The following is a 21,479-nucleotide window of genomic DNA, read 5'->3' on the forward strand; positions in this document are numbered from 1 at the left end:
TATTTAAGTTTATCATCTCATTTTGCCACTATAATACGTGGACCTGCAGTTTAAATTGAAAATGAATGAAGTAATTAAATTGAACAAAAGTTCGAATCACATGAGTTTCCACCCGGAATCGAACTGAGATCTCTTGTACTACTTGGGAAAATTTCAGTAACTACTTTACCCTGAAAGAATCTTACTTTCAATTGATATATATTGAGGTAACTTACAGTAATGTTTATTTTTTGTACTATGTTCGGCAAATTGCTTTTGGTGACTTTAGTTAGTTAAATTTTCTGTTTATTAATTTTCACATAACCGTTAATTACTGAGCACTAAATATTAAGGGGGCAGACTACTAAAAGTGATACAAAAGCTAATCATTTTTCTTTGGGTCGTTTTTCATAAGTGAAAAGAGAGAATGAAATGTAACTTACTTCAATAATAAATAATATTATTTTATATCCTAAAACACGAATCGGAAGAATTTTCAGTGTTGTCATCCATAGAAATTACAATGTGGCCAGAATATGAATTACCCAAAAATCTAGGTTAAGGCAGCGTTTAGAAAAGTGGTAATTGATGATTTATCAAGTTGTCTTGGTTCCTTGTTAACTGCTCTTTAAATAATATTTGTATTTATTTTGTAATAAACAGAAAGTTATTAAAATTATACTTTTTTTGTTTCAGATGGTCCAGAGGTTAGACTCACTAGTAACATTCTCTAAATACTACATATTTTAACTATTGTTAAATAATAAAATCTGGTCAAAGTAATAACTTGTGTATAGTATTAATAATAACTTATGTTACAGATTCGGCGATTGGCGTAAAGTGTTTGATCAAGACAACGATAAAATTTCTGAAACTTTTAACATAAATTTTATTGATTTACACCTAATGCTGTGATCAGATTTTGTTATACTCAGATGTAGATCCAAAGTTAAAAGGCATATATCACTCGTGCTTTTGTGATTTTCTATTTTTCATAAATAAATAATTAAAATGAAAAAGTGGTTATAAACGTTGGAGAATCTCAACAACTAGATAGAACACATCAAAATGCATTGATTTTGGAGAAGAACGTTTGATAAGTTCGTGTTTAGCCTAACTAAACAGAGTGATGAATTCTAAAATCTACTTAATTAAGATCTAGAAAAGACATTTACGAGTTCCGCCGATAGGAGACTAATTAATTGATTTTCGGCATGAAAGTATCAAACCTTCATCAACTAAAATTACAGTCTACCAAGGGCTGTGGATGACCAAACAATTATATTGGACAATGTTTGGTTATCACACCAGCTTGCGTCGGCTAACTTTCAGATTGACATTTACTTCCCTATAGTAAAAGCAGTTGTCCTTTTCAGCACCTAGGATATAAGAAACGAAACGTACTGTTTAAATGTGATTAGAAACATTGCTTAGGTTTGTATTCGAGACAAGCACACCAGATATCGAACCCAGAGCTAGATAGGCAAAGAGGTACTACCGAAATTTCAGGCTGTTCCATAAACTTTGTATTTATTTTCAGTCAGCCAATAATTTGAAGTACCACTATATGTAGAATATTTGTTCATCTTAATGATTTTCTCGCATTTGTAATCCATCATTTTTAACTTGCTTAAAATTGGTGTAGTGGAAATATATATACAATTCCAATGACAAGCGAACACAATTCATCATGAATATATAGTACACATTTTTAGCGTTGGTTTATTTAATGTCTGTTGTGACACGTTGAAGACTATATGTGACAGAAAACCCTAAGGTATTTGCTGTAATAACATTTTTAAAAAATAAATAATAATATCCAATGACAAGAAAGTCTTTATTATTGTCTTGTCCTTTCTTCTTTCTCGTCAAGTAACTCATTTCCATTACTATAGCAGCAGTCTTTAAAAAAAATAATAAAAATAAAGAAAAAAGAAGCCTCCATTTTGATACTTTTCTTCTTCCCCTCTATTAAGCCCACCGCCCCCCTTTGGCACCTCAAGGGCTACGCAAATTCTCTTGTTTTGTGACCCGCACCTAACACTTCGAGGAAGGCCACACACCGCGAGAAACAATACCTCCCAGAATGTGTAATGAAGAGTTCTCCACAAGAAAGTCACGCCATGGGGGGAATGTGCTATTATTCTAATATCCCATCACTAATTTGAGTGGCGTTTCGGAAATCAACTGAATGGATACCGGGCATTGATGGCTGTCTCAGAAGAAATAAGAAAGACAACACACTCACACACACAAATATATACAGACTATTATATATATATAAGGGAATGAAAAAGACAACAACACACGAACACCAACAAAACTAAAGGAATACGATAGGAATGTGTAATCTTGCCAACAGATAATGTATATATGTATATACTATATACCGTAAATTGACCACTCTTGGTTTCACAGAGAAATGTCCATTTTATACTATGGAAAACTTATACAGAAATATGTAGTAAATATGACGCGATTTAAAAAAAATAACTGGCCGACTAGAAGAAACAGAATCAATTAACAGGTTATATTGTCCATATACCATTTTCAGAAATTATACAGTATTTTGTTACGTAGATTCAACTCGATTCGATTTTCTTTAACCATTTCTGGTTTAAACCACGAGACGAGTGAAAAAACGAATTTGAAATTTCCACTGACTTACACGCTTCATGGCTTTCTACATCGCAAAAGATGTCGTTTATCGATGTTATCCGTACGTATAAACAAAATCCTAGGAGCTATCTCATTTAACGTATTGAGACTAAGTACAATACTTACAATACTTATATATATTGTAAACAAATATTGCTTTAATAACTCGACAATACGGCACAGTTTGTTCCGCACGGAATGACTTCATAGTCTATACCACTATTATTGGAATTTTCATATACAGAAAAGCATGATATTTTTTTTTATATAATGTCAATGTTAAAAACATGATTTACATACGGAATTCATTACATTAATTAAACGACTAGCTGAGAAAAGCAGAATGAATGAACAGTGAAGTTACTGCAATGAATTTCCATCACCGTAAGAAGCTTGCTTGACTGCTACAGAACATTTGATGAGTTCATTAAAAAAAAAAAAAAAACTTTGTAATTTTGTGATCAAAGATTGTCCAACCTAATTACTATTTAAATGTATACTTAAAGAAATATATATTCTGCATTTGGAGATCAGCGTTCCTCCAGCATTAGACGAAAACTTATTGTTTAATGTACGATTTGCAATCAGTGATTTTGAACAAATGTCCATACAAAGAACGAAAACAATGAAAAAGAACTTACTACCATTATCAACATACCATTTTCGAAAAATAGAGGTTCATCCTTTCATAAAAAGACAAAACTAAATCATTTGGGGTTCCTATGTAGAACAACGCAAACAGTTCAAATAGTGACAGATCCTTTGAAAACATGATGAACTATATTTCCATTAAATGTAAGTAATTTCGTTCAGCTATTCACTTATTTTTCTTTATGTATATCACAAGTGTGGAGATCTTGTTGATTTAAAGTGTGGAGAACTCGTTGATTTGATTTAATGTACTAATTTGAAGTTGTATGTGTTAATTGTTGTTAATAACAACTCTTGCAGCATTTCGAAGATGATTGCAACATAAATGTTTTTTTAATGGAACGGAACTGTTTATTATTGATATAAAAATATTTTCTACAAAATGTTAAAGAAAATATTATAACATTTCACAGAGAATATTATCTTTACAGACATTACATATTCAACACACTTATAATATCAAATAATGAAAATTTACAAAATCTACAGCTGTATCTATCTATAGCTACGTAACCACACTAATTAAATATACAAAGAGCGGATGTTGCAGAGACAACCATGCAGTGAGAATAATCAACAGACTTTGTTTCGTAAATAATAAAGTTTGACCTTTCCTGATACAACACAAAGTTTTTGCTAGAAACAAAGTGTTTTTCCTAGAATTAAATACGTACAATATTGAATTTCTAGCAATTTGTACGTATAGTTACAAAATACATTGTTTACTTCAAAATTTTAGAAAGATTTTTAATACATTTTTACAGGATTTTAACAAAGATCTCCCAAAATTTGATTTAAAAAAATGATACATAATGAATTGACTATACTATCATATGATATGATTGTATTGTGTTAAATTTAAAGATTGTTTTTTTATTTAATTCCTTGGTAGTGTATATGTATAGTGGTAATATCTTTATGTATGATAGTGTTTTGAGATAATTTTGATTATTATTATGTTAAAAGAAAATAATTTTAATATTATAGTTTTATTATAATAGTTAACTTTAAAGTTATTTTATAATTTTGTAAACATATTGAATTTAACAAATAATGAAACAGTTTATCAAATTAAGCTAACTTAAAAGGTTTGCAACCAAAGTAGTACGTAGTTTGTACAAGATGTTCTTTTCTTTTTTCGTTGTACGGATTTAAGTTAAGAGGCCCCATCACTGCCAAATCAAAATACTGTTCATTTTACAGTAATTATATGTATTCCAAGATGGCGGCCGTTGCAGTAGTGATGTGAAGAAGCTCCGGCATAATTACTGAATTAAGTTGTTTAATATATCCGAAAACATGTAAATTGTAGTGTCATAGTTACGTAAAAGTACAGTGATAAGTATGTGTTAAAAGGTTTTTCATCTTTCGCTAGAATACTGACTATCTAAGTATTTTCTTACGGGTTTGCTCTGCTAGGAAAGAAAGCCATATCGCTCAAAATGGCAGGTAGTGTTGAAACTACTGCGAGTGTAACTAACAATATGTTCGAAGAACACATTAAATGTCATAAGTGCAACAGAGTTATGAAAAATAAAATCTACTGTAGCACATGCAAGAATGCGTTTCATCTCGGAAAATGCAGTGGCGTTCTAAAAAGTGAAAATGTCCTAAACTGGGTATGCTCATTTTGCATGTCCAAAACACAGCAAACAAATGAAGATCGGAGTATGGTGCCAAGTACCGATGTAAATCTTGAACTAGTGTCTAAGCTTTACGAAGAAATAGCCTCACTACGCAAAATAATTGAAATATTAAGTACGGAAGTGCGAAACTTTCATGTGTCAATGTCTAACGAAAGCCCACCTTCAAATGTTAGCAGTGCAAGGCCGAATCAACTTTTGTGGAGTGAAGTTGTAAATAATAAAGCTCCTTCTCGTTTACAACAGGAAACTTGTGGAAAACTCAATCCCCAAGTGAATGTGAAACGACAGAAAAAAGTAGAATATGCAAAAAACAATGACAAACAAGTACTTTCATTATCTCGTTCAACCCCTAAATGTCCAACAGAACCTGTAAAAACTGCAGTGCAAGGCAAAAGAATGACCACGTATACCGCTAGTGAAGGTGATTTATATTCAGTGTGTGTTAATAATAGGTTCAGTGTATTAACTGAAGAAGACACGTTCTCATCTATTCAAGACTCAAAGAGCCCAAATTCTGGACATACCAGAAACGACAAGGAAACGAATAAGTGTACTCGTAACACAGTGAACATAAAATCAATGAAAAAAACGCAGATTAACTTGTTCTGTGATAGTCACGGTAGAAATTTACGACAGTATATCGAAGAGAAAAGTGTTTACTCCGTACGAAGCGTAATTAAACCATCCGCCAAATTTCAAGATGTAACAACAGACTGTAAGCTACCCTCAGGTAAGAATGACTTCTCTGTATTTATAGCTGGTACCAACGACATTGGAAGAAATGAACAGAGGGATCTAATGACAGCACTACGGAGAAAACTTAATGAGCTACGAGGCTCAAATGTTATTGTTGTGTCTGTTCCTCATCGACATGATTTGACCACTTGGTCTTGTGTTAACTTGGAAGTGCAGAAAACGAATGAAGAAATGCGCAAACTTTGTAAATATTTCAATAATGTTACATTTGTAGATATAAGTAGATTAGGAAAAAGGTATCATACTTCACATGGCCTCCATCTTAATAGATTAGGCAAAATGTATGTAACTAACAAGATCATTGACATTGTAAACAAATCAATAACTTCAAATATGTCTACTGTTTCTAACATTATTCCAATTGGTTGGCCTAAAGAATCTTTAGATGAGCAAGCTTCAGTAAACTTACAAAAAAACTAACTTGTATGACCGATCAAAAAGGCTCAGCTTGTTTTAACTCTGATCGGTCAGTAAAGACAAAGAGTAAGAATCTCAAACAATTAGATCTTGACAAGAAAAAATTAAATGAGCATGAAATAGAACCTAATAATAAGTTTAGCATCTTGCATTGGAATGTACAAGGTCTCTCCAATAAATTTCACTCAGCAGCCAGTTTTATACAAGATTTGGATATAAGTTTAGATGTGATATGTATGGTAGAACACTGGCTTGATTATGACGAGATTAAACTTCACAATATTAACGGCTACAACATTGCAAACTATTACTGTAGACCCTCACGACAACATGGTGGCTGTTTAATTTATGTAAAAAATGGTATAGATTATAAAATATTAGATGGTGTTACGGGATTTTCAGTTGAGATGGAATTTGAAGTAACAGCTATATACCTTGTAAATTTAAAAGTAATTATCATTTCCTTGTACAGACCAAATACAGAGAATAAGAATTTTGATTTATTTTTAGATAGGTTAAGCTGCATCTTAGAATATGTTTGTAAATACAATTGTAGAATATTTCTGTGTGCTGATTTTAACGTTGATTTTAGAAAAAGAGAAAGTATAGAGTGCCAAGACTTAAATAATGTCATATCCTCTTTTGGCCTAAGCATATCAACAACACAAGTGACTAGACCTAACCCACCTAATGGAGGGAGTTGCATAGACAATATTGTTACTAACAGTAGTAGTAGTATGGGTTGTTATGTGATAAAAACTTGGATTTCAGACCATTGGCCAGTAATAGGTAGCTTAGATTTAATTGTTACGAAAAATGACAGGTACAAAAAATCTAGTTCTATTCCTCAAGTTCATACTAAGCAACTGGTACGCAACATCACTGATGATAGTAAAGTTACTTTCAGACATCTTTTAAGTAACGTTAATTGGACCAATATGTATTTAGAACCTTCAATTGATTTTAAAATTACGTTTTTGTTAAATTCATTGATTTACGCAGCTGAGACTGCATTTCCCTTAAAGCCATTAAAAGACAAATCGACGATGCCTAAAGCTAACAAAGTTAAAAGCATAGAACTAGATCGAGTCAAAGATCTATGTAACACGTATTATGATTTCTACATAAGCACTGGCGATAAGTCATTTAAAGAACTTCATATAAAATATAAAAAGCAATTTAGGAAGTTATTGAAAGAGACCAGGATAAAAAATAATGACTCACTAATAAATAATGCTGGAAACAAAAGTAAGGCCATGTGGAATATTGTAAGAAGGGAATGCAATTTAACTAGGAAAAATGAAAATGAACCTACTTCAATTACCGCTACAGATTTGAATGATTTTTTCATTAATAAAATAAATGAAATAGTAAAGAAGATTAAGGCAAAAACTCCTAGTAGAAATTTTTATAATTATCTGAATTCTATTCCCCAACCATCTTGTACTTTTAGCTTCAAATTAGTAACTGTTAAGGACGTTGAAAAAGCAATTTTGAAGATGAAAAATAGTAGTACCTGTGATGTATATGATCTTAATTCTATTATACTTAAAAGTGACATACATTTTATTGCTGAACCTTTAACACACATTGTCAACAGTTGCATATTAGAGTCGATATTTCCTGATATGTTAAAATATGTTAAAGTAATTCCAGTACACAAAAAGGGCAATAATTCAGAATGTGACAACTATAGACCTATATCTATAATCCCTGTAGTAGCCAAGCTTGTTGAAATATTACTCAATGATCAAATAGTTAAATATTTTGAGAGTAATTCATTGTTTAGTAGCTCCCAATTTGGGTATAGAGAAGGATTAGGTACAATTAAAGCAACAACTTCTTTAGTTAAAGATCTTTTAGACAGTTTAGAAACTAAATACTTTACTAAAGTTAGATTTTATGACTTGTCAAAAGCGTTCGACACGGTATCTCATAAGATTATTTTAAGTAAATTAAAATACTACGGTTTTCAACATGATGCGTTAAACCTTATAAAATCATATTTATCAGACAGGTATCAAAAAGTAGAATTCCATAATTCGAACTCCAAATACTTACAAGTGGGTTCTGGGGTACCACAGGGATCTGTTCTAGGTCCCATTTTATTCCTTATTTATATCAATGACCTTCCCAAAGTAGCTACTATTCCCGCTAAAGGCTATCTTTTCGCTGATGACTTTGGAGTCTGTGTAAGTTCTAAATCAATTATCGAAAGAGAACAATTAACCCAAAATATAACAACCGTAGTTGAGGATTGGTGTACTGCAAACCTTTTGTGTTTAAACCTGAGTAAAATACAAGATCTTAATGTTACATATAACAATCTAGATTACACAGAAAAATATTCTACAGTTAAATTTTTGGGATTTGAACTTGATTCAAAATTAAACTGGTATAATCACATTGAAATCACGGCAGCTAATGTAACAAAGGGTATATACATGTTGAGAAAATTAAGAAGTTGCGTTAGTTTGAAAATCTTAAGAATTGTTTACTTTGCCCAAATCCACAGCTTTCTATCATATGGTACTATTCTTTGGGGTGGATCTAGTAACATTTATAAGCTTTTAAAGCTGCAAAAGAAAGCTGTCAGATTGTTATGTAGTCTTCCTTCTCGTAGTCACTGCAAACCTAGTTTCAAGCTACTCAAAATAATGACTCTTCCTGCTATTTTTGTTTTTCAATGTTTAATGTATGTAAAAGAGAATAGAGATAACTTCCCTGAACATTCCAGGTATCATTCATATAACACAAGATACAAAGATAATATAATGGCAGTGTATTTCAATTATACCAAAACACAAAAGAGTTTTATTGGCACGTCCGCAAAATTATTCAACTCTCTCCCAAAAGCACTGAGAGATACCGAAGTGGGTACTTTTAAAAGTAAACTCAAATCACTCTTATTAGACAATCCAATATATGATATAGAAGAGTTTTACGAAATTACAAAGCAATTAAAGTGAAAAATTGAAGAACTATGCGAGAAATAAATAGACGTGTATAGTACGAGTAGTTATCTATTGTATTCTGTAGTGATCGTTATTCTTTGTATTGGAATTACAATTGATATGTATTACAGTTATATCTTTATATATTTTTTTCTTTCTTTCTTTTCTGTATCCATATTTGTAAATATTATGTATCCAAATTTTTTCCTTTTGTAAATATTGTATATGCATTTTAATCTGTAACTTTAAGATCTGACGATTGTAATGCTTTAGATGTCCTCTGAAGTTTCTGCAATAAAGACGATATGAATATGAATATGAATATGATATCTTCAAATAGATAAAAGATAATCGAAAAGTGGAACAAGATCTCCCTGGACAATGTTATTTTGTATGAGGTACCGTTATCACGAGTCACCTAGTAGCTTTCCGTTTGCAGTTATTTAGAAACGCGAGAATAAATGCCGATTTTTTAAATGGTTGGAAATGGAACGCAGATTAGTGAGTCGTGATAACGGTATCTCACGTAAAATAATATTGTCAAGGGAGGTCTTGTTCCACTTTTCAATTATTATTTTTTCTATTTGAAGATATCACATAATTACTGTAAAATTAGCGATATTTTAATTTCGCAGTAATGGAACCTCTTAACCTAGGTTCGTTCCGTATTAAAAGCTAATCCTTTTGTAATTTTGTAATTCTCTGTTAAAGTATTACTTTTTAATAAGTGATTGAAAACATAATTTATAGAATATCCGCTCAACTCAACTACAAATTCTTGTATTAAAATTTAGTCTTATATCAATAATTAGTTACATGGCTTCAGAGCTTCGATTTAATGTGGAACACTTTTTATGACATATCTCGAAACTATGAAGTTTTTCTGAAGAACAAAAAAGCACAATAGTTCAAAGTAAGTGATAGGTACGGTATTGCAACTATATCAATGCTTCTATAGCAACTATATCGATGCTATAATGTAGCTTCATGATACATGTTAAAGTTGTAGTTTATTATATTCTTAAAATATTTCCTGTGAAGTCCTCGATTATTATTATTGATATAGTAAATTATAACTTAATATATCAAATTGATATAGTAAATATTGATATAGTAAATTAGTACGCCCATGAAGCTTCCATCGGCACAGTTCTATTGACGAATCTATTGTTTAGATGGAACTATAGTGCTATTTTTAGAAAAGAAAAAAACTTTCATAGACTTGAGATATACGAATATAATGAAAACTGTTTATACGTTAATTCGAATTCGAAGATCTTAGACCATACTAGTTGTATCAAATTACCGCTCAACTTGATGGCATATTGCCGAAGAAGACTTATCAATGGACCCTATCCTACACAAACTTTATCCAGCCTTCATTCTCTATTTGAATACACAAAACTTTATTTCCAAAGGGCTACCGGGTTGTGAACGTATGTAATTCTCGCGTATTTTTGCATTTCAGTAGCGAGTCCCACCTATCTTAGATGTGTTGATCCAATTATCAGTATGGTATTTGATATCATGTACCTAAAGATGCGTATTATGTGCCTACCAGCCATATTACTTTCAGAAACTTAATAAATTGTGCTTGCTGTATCATTCATAACGGTGTACTTAATTGGACATCTCAATATAAAAAGCACGAGGGGCATGCCAAAAGCTTTTAGGTGCTCTTTTTAAAAAATGAATTTAGTTACATTAATATCCTTTACAATTTCTCAAAGTAGTCCCTACAAGTATTAATACATTTTTGCATTCATATAAACCACGAGTCAAACATTTAATATATATATATATATATATATATATATATATATATATAGTTTCTTTCTTCTTTTTCTTTTTTCTTTCTTTCCTTTCTTTTGAACACCAGAAACGTTATTATTATACGCTGCGATAGCCTCTTCACTTGTTTGAAACGGGCGTTTGAAAAAAGTAGAAACTCAGGAGTTTTCGCTGCTGTGAGTGATCATGCATTGTCGTGATGAAGGAGAAAGTGAGACAGTGGAAACTTTTGGTGGGCAGATTTCGAAGCTTCTCAGAAGACAAAATGTAACGTACCACTCTGGTATCACTGTACATCGATTATCTAACTATATAGTTGCTACATGACCAGTCTTAAAGAAGAAAAATGCCACCAAAACTGTACCCATGCTCCGTGCTCGTTTAACTTTCGAAAGTGGCGTTTTATATTGAATACACCATTCTGTCAGTTGCTGTTAGATTTCGAAATGATAGTTACGATAAAAATCTGTTTCGTCACCTGTTACGATATTATAAACGTCCTTACTTTGCTTCTGCGAAAAATCTTTTAATCATTTAGCGGCACCGTTCCAAGTGGTCATTTTTTTTGCTCAGTCGTAAGCGCATGTGGGATCCAGTGACTGCAACGCTTGCAAAGGTATAGATAATCTTTTGTTATAGACTGGGTTATAGTTGATAAAATCTTCAAGGTTGACTGAATTTCCTCGTACGTGATATGGCGATCCTCTTTTACAAGATTTCTTACTGCTGTGACGTTTTCATACGTAACTGCGGTTCTAAAATGTACAAAGTGAGGCTCATTTGTCAAGCTTTGACAGCCGCATTTAAAACTAATTAAATATGGCTGCACATGAAGAGGTAGAGTCCCTGAAACACTTTTCTAAACAATCATGACACTGTTCTTGCGTTAAACTGTACTTAAAACCACAAAACATCATTGAACGGAAACCACGTCGCTCGGGCTTCATTGTTGCTCACTGACAGGCTCAAAGCTACCTACATTTTCAGCCCCCTAATTTTCAAACGAACAGATCTACAACCTTGCAGTTATATCTTTCACCAGTAAAAGACATACGCTTTTAAATGTAATACGTTTCAATACGGCAACGTTATTTGAATTTTAATATACAAGAACTTTCGGGATGCCCCTCGTATTTAGCTTTCAAGGTAACAACATCTTACTAAGTGTGTATTTCAAGTTAGAGAAATCCCCACTTCGTATGTAGATGTAACATAAACTGATATGTGCTCTCCCACTAGGTGCAGCCCTCTGTATGGGATAAGCTCACAGGTAATTACAGAGGGTAGATTGAGAGTTGTGGTAGTGGAATACCATGTGAGGAGAGTGTATGTATTACTAGAAGATATAGAGGCATCTTTTGTTATGACGTGTAAGGTGGGTGTGGCAAGGCATTTCGTTATAGGCAAGGCAACATTTGCCTTTCAGCCAACAATGAAACGTTTTCCATGCCTGGTGAGAAACTGCACTCACCTTTTACACCATTAGTTCCACATGAGCTGTGCCGAACCTTTTTTATTTTCTTTTTTCTTTTTTTGTCTCTGCATTCTTTGCAATGATTTTTTTTCTCTTTTTAAACTGGTCAACAATTCATTTTCTTCAAAGACTGTTCATTGGTTCCTCAGTACTTATTTCACCAAAAGACCAAAAAGAAAACTGTATATCCTTATGGTTTTTTTTTTTTTCTATCAATGGCAGTTTAATTTACCAAGAATCAATGGGAAATAAAATATTTAGTTTAACGCCCCGTGAATTATGATCTGTAGTCTGAAGGAAGGAGGCGAATGCTAAATACAAGTAAATAAATATAGAGGTAGAAGTAGGAGGAAACGAAAGGATGTTAATAAAACCCAGGAATAAGATGTTGTCCACTAGAAGCTTGGATTGTAAAGGAACCCTTAGTACCAGAGATACAAACCCTAATACTATTAAGTTCTTCTGAGAATAGAAGCAAGGTATTTTCTAAATGATTTAGCCGAAGTATGTCCTCTTTTGCAGGAGTTAATTTTTAAAAATTCGTAACTATTGACAAAAATAATAGTTAACCTTTTCTCGAAAACCGAAAACCATTAAATATCTACAAGATTTTTTTTATAAAAGATTATTTCAAACACTGCACTGGCGATTCCACTACAGAAGTGGATTAATAAAGATTTCTTTCTCTTGCCTCAACTTGCCCTGAAGTCTGGGTCACGGATTGATAAACTTTATAAAGATGAAATCACCAATATCATACTGGTATTTGGAGCACTTTGACATAATATATAGTTCCTATTATTACTACATTTTAATATATATAATCTAAAAATGTGTTCCTCGTAAAACTAATAGATATACAAAAAATATATTTAAAAATACATACTTTATAGAATTTTTTTTCAATTTTATATTTTTATTATAGTTTTATTAATTGTCAGTTTGGATTAAAAGCAATAATTTTTCGTAATAATCGAATAGCTTTCCCATGCCCTTAATATATACAGGGTGTTTCAAAACAATACTGACAACGTGTGGGAGGTGATTCCCGACACCAAGATAAGACAAAACATATATACTAGCCTGGGTGCACAAATGCTTCCTTTCGAAGTTATAAGCTGTCGATAACATCAAAAAATGAAATTCAAAGGTCCATGGCTCCAATACTATGGGACATATCGTAGTCGGTTCAAGACTTTGTTTAAGAACTAGTATGTGTCCTATCCAAATATTCATGTTTCAGAATCCTGCAGCACTTCTGTAACAATTTTTATAAAAGTAGTTGGTGAGTACTTCTAATTATATGCCTGTAGCCAAACTGCCTCTATAAAAATTGTTGCTTGAATACCTTAGGATTCTGAAACATGGACATTTGGATAGGGCACATATTAGTTCCTAAGTGAATATTTGACCCGACTACGGTAGGTCCTATAGTTTTGGAGCTACGGACCTTTAAACTTAACTTTTTCATGTTTTCGGCAGCCTGTAACTCCGAAAGGAAGCATTTGCGCACCCAGGTTGGTCTATACTTTTTGTCTTATCTTAGTATCAGGAATCACCTCGAAAACGTTGTCAGTGTTGATTTGAAACACCCTATATATATATATATATTGTGCATGCCTCTTTCACATGGGTAAGTCCGAGTTTGATCCCTAGCATGACCATATAATTTTCAATTAGCATTTCTTTTCTTTTCTTTCATGAGCAGCGTCCAATGATTCAATGAAAAAATCAATATGAAATATTGTCCTAATAACAAAAAAACACCAATTTTACTTACTTTTCTTCCAGCCTCGTTATTATGTAAATTCATCTTCTCCCTGATATTCCTTCCTCTTTCGCCAGCATCCACGAACTCCCTGGAGAACTCGTATCCAAACTTAATATTGTCGGAGCAGCCTCCCCATTCCCAGTCAACACCAGAAGGTCCTCGGGCGTTGTAGTCACACGAACAGGAGTCTATGGTCCCTTCACTACACGCTCGGGACACTGCATGCGTCACTGCTGCACTGGTTATAGCATAGATAAATGCTGTTTCACGGCATCCTGGAAGACATGGTAAAAGTATATGTTATAGTATGTATCGAGGTTTATCTTTTCTTAAAAATACTAAATTGCAATATGAAAAATTTACGTCTATGTGTGTGTGTTTGTATTTGTTTTTAAATCGCTTTAGAGTATCGTTTCGCTAGTTTTGTTACTATAATTTTCAAGCAATTACATATTGGACAATCTGTCAATATTTTGAGGACTCGGAATTTGTTGATTCAAAGTCGTTCTTTAAATAAATATAAAAATTATACATAAGGGAGACAATGAAAACTAATTTAAAATTTGAGCCCCTTCGTGGCTACGCGGTTAGCCTACGCGCCTTTGGTGTGGGAGACTCGGGTTCGATTCCCGGTGGGAGCTGATGTGGTTTGGATTTCGCGTTAATCAGTAGGTCCAAGTCTCATATATCCTCGCTGCTGAACGGGACGTTAAACTCAAAATCAACTCAATAATTTGCAATTTAAAAAAGATCTACAATTTTAATGAAGGGTACGAAAGTGACGGACTTCAAGAAATTACAAAAGAAAAAAATGTCAAAATAATAACTAGCAATATATTCTGTGCTTTAGTAAATATTGATAAACGTCACGTGAAAAATAAACCGATTTTTCTGTATAACATATCTCCTTTGTAGATCCGAATCCAATGGAAATTGAAAAAAATGTGACTGGGCCAATGAATGAGTCTTTCGAACAACGTCCCACTGTGTTAACTATAAAGCATCGACTTCTCAAGAGCAGAGTCTTTCTGGCCAAGAAGCGGACTGAGTTGTAAATTGGTTAAAGCACCATCACGTTAGGCTGGGAATTGGTCTCAATCTCAGTCCAGTTGTACTTTTTAAAGCACCATCACGTTAAACTGGGAATTGGTCTCAATCTCAGTCCAGTTGTACTTTTTCATTATAAAGTTTTCATTTTGATAAAAATGTATATATATATATATATATATATATTTTTTTTTTTTGTTTGCTTGTTATTATTATTGTAATAATGGTTTGAATGAGCTAACTCTGTTTATCCAGAAGCACACACTCTATTGTGAAATATTCCTTTTAAAGTCAATAAACATAATGGTACCGTACTTGAAATACATAAACATGCCACTGGAGGAAGAGGTGGAGGAGAATCTATTGAAACTCAACACTTCAAACCTTTTATAACTGTACATTTTATTTTATTTTATTATTATTTTTTTTTTTTACATGCGCAAATGTGGCTGAAAATAACAAAAGGTTTGAGTATATAGACTTAAAAATCAAAATGGTAAAAAAGTAATAACATAACATTTACTCTAAAATATAGAATTTTAAAACTGGCAGGTCATGAACAAAATTTTTATAAGCATTTGCATTGAGTTTTTCATTATAGAGGAATATATAACTTGACGAACTTCCCGATCCTATTCATTATAGATAATTTTACTTGATGTTTAAACATATTCTTAAGGGTTCTAAGAAAACTAATGACCCAACTTGTTTGGTCATTAATACAATATTCAATTCTCAAAAGCTTGCTTCTTTTTAAGTATACATTTACGCAATCGTCATATAAGTATCAATATTTAGTTATTATAACAAAGTTTTCTTTTCCTCTAAATGGTAAGTAACAACCTAATATACAACAACCAAATTAACATTCTGAAGTAAAATAAGTTAGAAGTGAAATCAAAATAATGTTAACAACGCTTATTAAATACTTAGTTCCACCACAGTTTCATAACACTACGTTTTCAAAAAGAAACCTCCGAAGTTGGCCAACTCTGTTACCACCTTCTTTTTTAAATAGCTAGATCATAATTCTATGGAATCAAGAATATGCAGAAATATTCCTAAAAAAAAATTTGCACATTTTTATAATTAATATGAATTGCTTTGATAGCTTTAACCATTCCTGGCAGAGCATACGGTACAAAGGATAATAGCTGACGAAGAGATGTTATCCATTCTCAAATTCTTGTGTGGTACAGCCCTTGCGTCCTTTGCCCTCCAACCTCCCCCAAACCTCTTTATATCTTCTTCAAAATGATAAAACCATTAACCAACAACTCCGCTGAATTAATTAATTACATCATAGTTCTGAAAGCCAAGGAACATCTTCGATGCATCCACAAACAAACCGCAGAAACTGAAGATTCACTCTCGAAGGTCAACTGTTCTTCTTTCGTTCCCTCAAGCTTTCCAACCCACATAGCAAACCAAAAGCCTCCCGCCCCGGTCCCAGCATACTTGTGGATCTCCTGCTAGCTGGCGAGTCTATAACCTATACACGAAAGAATTCAATTCAGCCTCATTACCGTGAAACGTGTGCTCGTCCTTATAGAATATTATGCTTCCTCTAACCTGGCGCGGCGCTTGAAATAATGATAATAAAAAAGAATAAAAAATAGAAGAAGAAACCCACTTAAGAGGGGAGAATGGGTCTGCACAGCTCTGCTTTTCACTGTAGACGTCCCAAAAAGGGGGCGCGAGGGGTCATTCTGATGACGTAATTATCCTACAAGTCTCTTGGCGGGGGGTTCCCAACGAGATTAAGAGAATATCCATAACTCATCAGGCAGGACCTGTTGGCTGACTGACCGTGTGAGGCCGTCTGGGAGGTCGAGCTACGCACACATATACACATACACACACACATATACGTGTATCGAAAATTCTCCACCTGTATCCAGACGGCTTGGCTGTCTTTGTCCTCCTTTGAGTTTGCTGCATTCTTCGTTGCTGCTTTAGATTTTTTAACTTAAAATTTCAGATTCCATTACTATCGTGGTTTTATGTTCGGGTACACAAATATGAAACTCACTCTTTTCATTCTGAAATTCATATGAAGTTTATATTCTGTGGTTAATACAACACTTCATACAGGAATGTAATCAATGAAAATTACTTCATCAGACATGTCCATTCTTTGCAGATCATGGAATTTCACAATTAACTCTATTTCTTCAATGCTGTATTGATTTATGGTACCAGTTGTACACCGAGAGAAGTAGAAACTTCATATGCAATCTTCTGAGTAAAATATAGCAATAATAATTATTATACAGTATAATTATAATCATTAGGTTGGTTTTAAAGGCCAAAGTTGGAGTGAAAATGCTTAATTTCCTTCAATTTTCCCGTGTTCGCTATGAAATATATTCCGTCACAATGTCGATTCCTAAATACTGATTAGTTATATAGGTATCAATATGCTAAAATTGTTACCCATATTTAAAAAAAAAAAAAAAAAAAACAGCAAGTCATGGAAGCTCCTAAAATTATGCAACACTAACAACCGTACAACCAGGCATGGTTGCATGTGTGCAGGCGTCGCTCCGCACCACTAATTTCTACAAGAGAAGTTTTCCAGTGATTATTCTCCATGATTATATTAATTTCAAATTTTATTATTTTTACACATAAACCTCGCCGCCAATGATCTACAGCTAGCGCCTCTAGTGCACAAGGTTCCGGGTTCGATTCCCGATGGGAGAGTCTTGAACGCATTAGGGTGGTTTGAATTTCACCTTAAACTGATGATCCACTCTCAAATAGTCTCGATGCTGAACAAGGACGCTAGAACAACAACACGAATGGTCTTGACCATCATGGTCAACATTTTTCAAGCAATTCACAAAAAGTGTCAGGAATGAGTTGCATTTTTTAGAATAATTGCTTTTATTATTATTATTATTATTATTATTATTATTATTATTATTATTAATAATAATAATAATAATAATAATAATAATAATAATAAAGATCTGAAAATTGCAGTACAAAATGATTAAATAAAAAAAGTCACTATTATATATCTCTATATTTCCATGCTTTAGCCATGTTTTTGTAGACAATAAGTTTTTACATTCAAAATGTTAGTAGCAAACATTTCCTGCATGAAAATAAATTGAATTCAGAATGCTATTCCGAATAAAAGTCAAATCAGATGTAAACCTATAATACTGACAAAACGAAAAGCCTAACTTTAAAAGAAAGAAACACGTGAACACAAAAACAATAACATCGTGTGACAAAGAACTCCGCAATGCAACATGCATGATATATGAAATATACAATCTTGCTGTTTCAACTCTTAGCGTATGTGTCGACAATATTAAGTTGTCAGGAGTCCGTGAAAATGGAATGTTATTGTTGTGTTATAGTCTTGTTGGGCAGAACGTAAGGTCATGGCTTTGGGGATTGATATCGTAGACAACGTGTCACATTATCCAGAGGGCACGGATCTATTAAGCATTATGCTGAAGCGTTTCGTCTGTCTTTTAAACCATGGAAGTTGCTCTCCGACTGGACAACCCGCTGAGTGACCTTCAATCTTCTTCAATTCGCTCTGTTGTCCGTCCTTATATTCGTGTGTGTGTTTGTGTCAGGTAGAAAATAAAGGAACATACGAACACACACGGCTGTTGATATGGTATACAAAAAAGATTCACGTGTTTCATTCCCGTGTAAAACATTTTGAGAAAAAAATTCAAGAACTTCATCGAGAACCACAGAAGGAACGTTTTTAAGTTGTGTTATACGCAGAATACACGAAACTAAATTATTGAAAATGAAATTTGAGGAACCTGTCTGCTCATTGCCAAGGACACACAATGTTTTTGCTGAAGGCAATAGGCGCCATTTCAGTACTAATATTGGACAAATTGTTCATTGCTTCTTCTTCTACTTCTTCTTCCAGCAGTCTTGCAATTCTCTTATCTTCGATATTTATCTTCTTTCTGAAATTTCAATATTACTTTAGTGAACAAACAGTATTTAGACTAGGATGGTGGCAAAGCGCTTATAACTGATGTGAGGAATAATGTCCCTCAGGGAAAACAATTTCGTGAAAATTAACTCCTTAGATTACACTGACTCTCTGTGCGATTTACAAATCTACAGAACGTTAGTGTTAAATAAAGATTAAAAAAAAAAAAAAAAAAACACGAGTTCCTACGTTACATGGTCAGACATGTTTTCGCACGAGGCTTTGCGTGTCCTAATGGCAGCTTCGGTAATTGCTGGTGTGTACGTTAGTTGCTACGCGAATAAATAGCCCCGCTTCTGAAATAGCTCATTGTCCTTTAAGTCTTCAACAAAGGACGGGATAAAAGGTTAAAAAAGAAAATGCTTACAAAAAAATACAAAAAAAAAAAAAAAACAACGACGAAGCTATTATGAGGATAAAATATAATTTTCGCAGTTAACAGATACAAGACGAAAGTTTCTGTTGCAAATTGCCAACAAGAGGTAGCCTTACTATTGATAGCAACTTAACAGGTCCGGGTGATTAGAACAATAAGATCCAAATACACGGTATCTCGAAAACTAATTAATTAAGTTAATTTTACTTGTTTCACAGTTTGGAACTTAATGTTTCCTTTCAGTACTCAATAGACTACAGCAGTTACTTAACCTATGATACGCGTACCACTGGTGGTACGTGAGCCGCTGTCGGTGGTACGTACGACTTATGGCGGTAATGCTTTGGTGGTATGCCGGTGTAAAAGCTACAGTTTACTGGCATTCCAACTTTGAAATCCAACCGTGAACTGAATTCAGATCTCTCGCCCCTGAAGTTAAAAAGAGCAACCTTCAGACTTATGGGAACCTCTTTGTGTCTTGTCAAAGAACATCATAGATATAGAAGAATGGATGGAATTCTTTGATAATTCGTACATAAAATATTTTTAACGTGCTTTTGAATCCTATGATTACAAAATACAAATTAACATATCATTAATTATACTTGCATTATACTTCACACACACACACACAAAAAAAAAACTATCTTCCAATATACTTAGTTTACTGATTGTCCAATTTACAGGTGGGCCAATTTTACAGGTTTATAATAAAAGCCATTGACCTCACATCACACAGGTAGCCAGTTAATTACCATGTACATTAACTGTCGCATATGTCTAAAGATGTTGAACTGAGTAAGAGGAGGAGGGAAGTAAAGTTAAAAAAGTGAGGAAAATGAAGTAATAGGGTGGGTAGATAGGTAATATATATATATAGTCAAGTTGGTAGGTCTCGAGTAGGTACATACCGAAGCAAGGTTGAGGTTGCACATGGGAGCACACACACAGTATATAATACAAGTAGTAAGTATATATAGAGGGAAGATGTGAGAAAGAGAGAACGATTACCATTAGAGACAAAGGATTCGTCATATTCTCTCGTTTGCTCTCTCACCTGTGTATCTGCGTGTTGTGTGTGTGTGTGACCTTCTTTGCTTGTCCACAACACAAATATATTGCTTTTTTTTCTTAACCTTTCGTAAAGAAAGAACTTCCCTGCTACACAAAGACCACCCAGTGAAAGAATAAGAAAGAAAAAAAAGTTAACTCAAAAACGCCAGGACAACAGTTTTTAACATGGTGAGAAGGAAATATAGATGAAAAAAAAAAACTATAAGAAAATAAGACAGCAATTAAGCTGACATGTAGAAACATATTGGTTGTAAGTATCATGTAAGAAAATGAAATGCTACAGAAAGAAAAGAAAAAGAAAAAAGAAAAACTTGGGAGACCAGAAAGAAATTATACTGTACATAAGTTATACACGAATAATAATATATATAAAAAAGACATATAGTTATTTTTAAATAATAATAAAAAAATCCTCGGATGAACTTTCTTGGACGAGGCAGAGAAAGAAAAAGATATGAAGAAATATATGTTATATGCTGAACAGCATGAATGCACAATTTATCTTAAATAAGCAATTGGTGTAACTATACAGTGCTGACAAGAGCGTTATTATATTATGTTCATCTTTTTATTTGATATACGTATTCATACCTACACACACATACATATCAAAAATGGTTGTATACATTCTCTCATATGTCCCTTAACATTGTACTTTTTTTTTTTTTTTTGTATCTTTCCTTCTTATTCAGACGAGATTTAAAGAAGTTGTACATTATACTTGTTCTCTCTTTATCATTTCCACACAAAAACCACTCTCCTGTGTTATCCTATAATTAAGGCAATTGTTCCACCTGTGTACAGTAGCTGAATCTTTCACCTGTGTCTTCAGAGGCGCTAAGGTCGTGGATGATGGAAAAAGAATCTCTACAATTCTTCGTCTTTTTTAGCTTTTCTTCTTCCCTT

The 21,479-nt window shown here is 33.1% G+C and overlaps 1 protein-coding gene across 2 annotated transcripts in view; it reads right to left on the reverse strand.

Annotated features, from left to right (window-relative positions):
* Positions 1-21,479, reverse strand: part of wg (Wnt family member 1 wingless) — a 105,136-nt gene that overhangs the window by 12,034 nt on the left and 71,623 nt on the right. For both annotated transcript variants that reach the window (XM_081760261.1, XM_081760271.1), the window contains exon 3: positions 14,107-14,372. In XM_081760261.1, the coding sequence (XP_081616387.1) occupies positions 14,107-14,372 (266 nt within the window). The remainder of the gene's footprint in view (positions 1-14,106; positions 14,373-21,479) is intronic.

Source organism: Thermobia domestica, chromosome 1, assembly GCF_964235325.1.
Source record: "Thermobia domestica chromosome 1, izTheDome1.hap1.1, whole genome shotgun sequence".
NCBI classification, from domain to species: Eukaryota; Metazoa; Arthropoda; class Insecta; order Zygentoma; family Lepismatidae; genus Thermobia; species Thermobia domestica.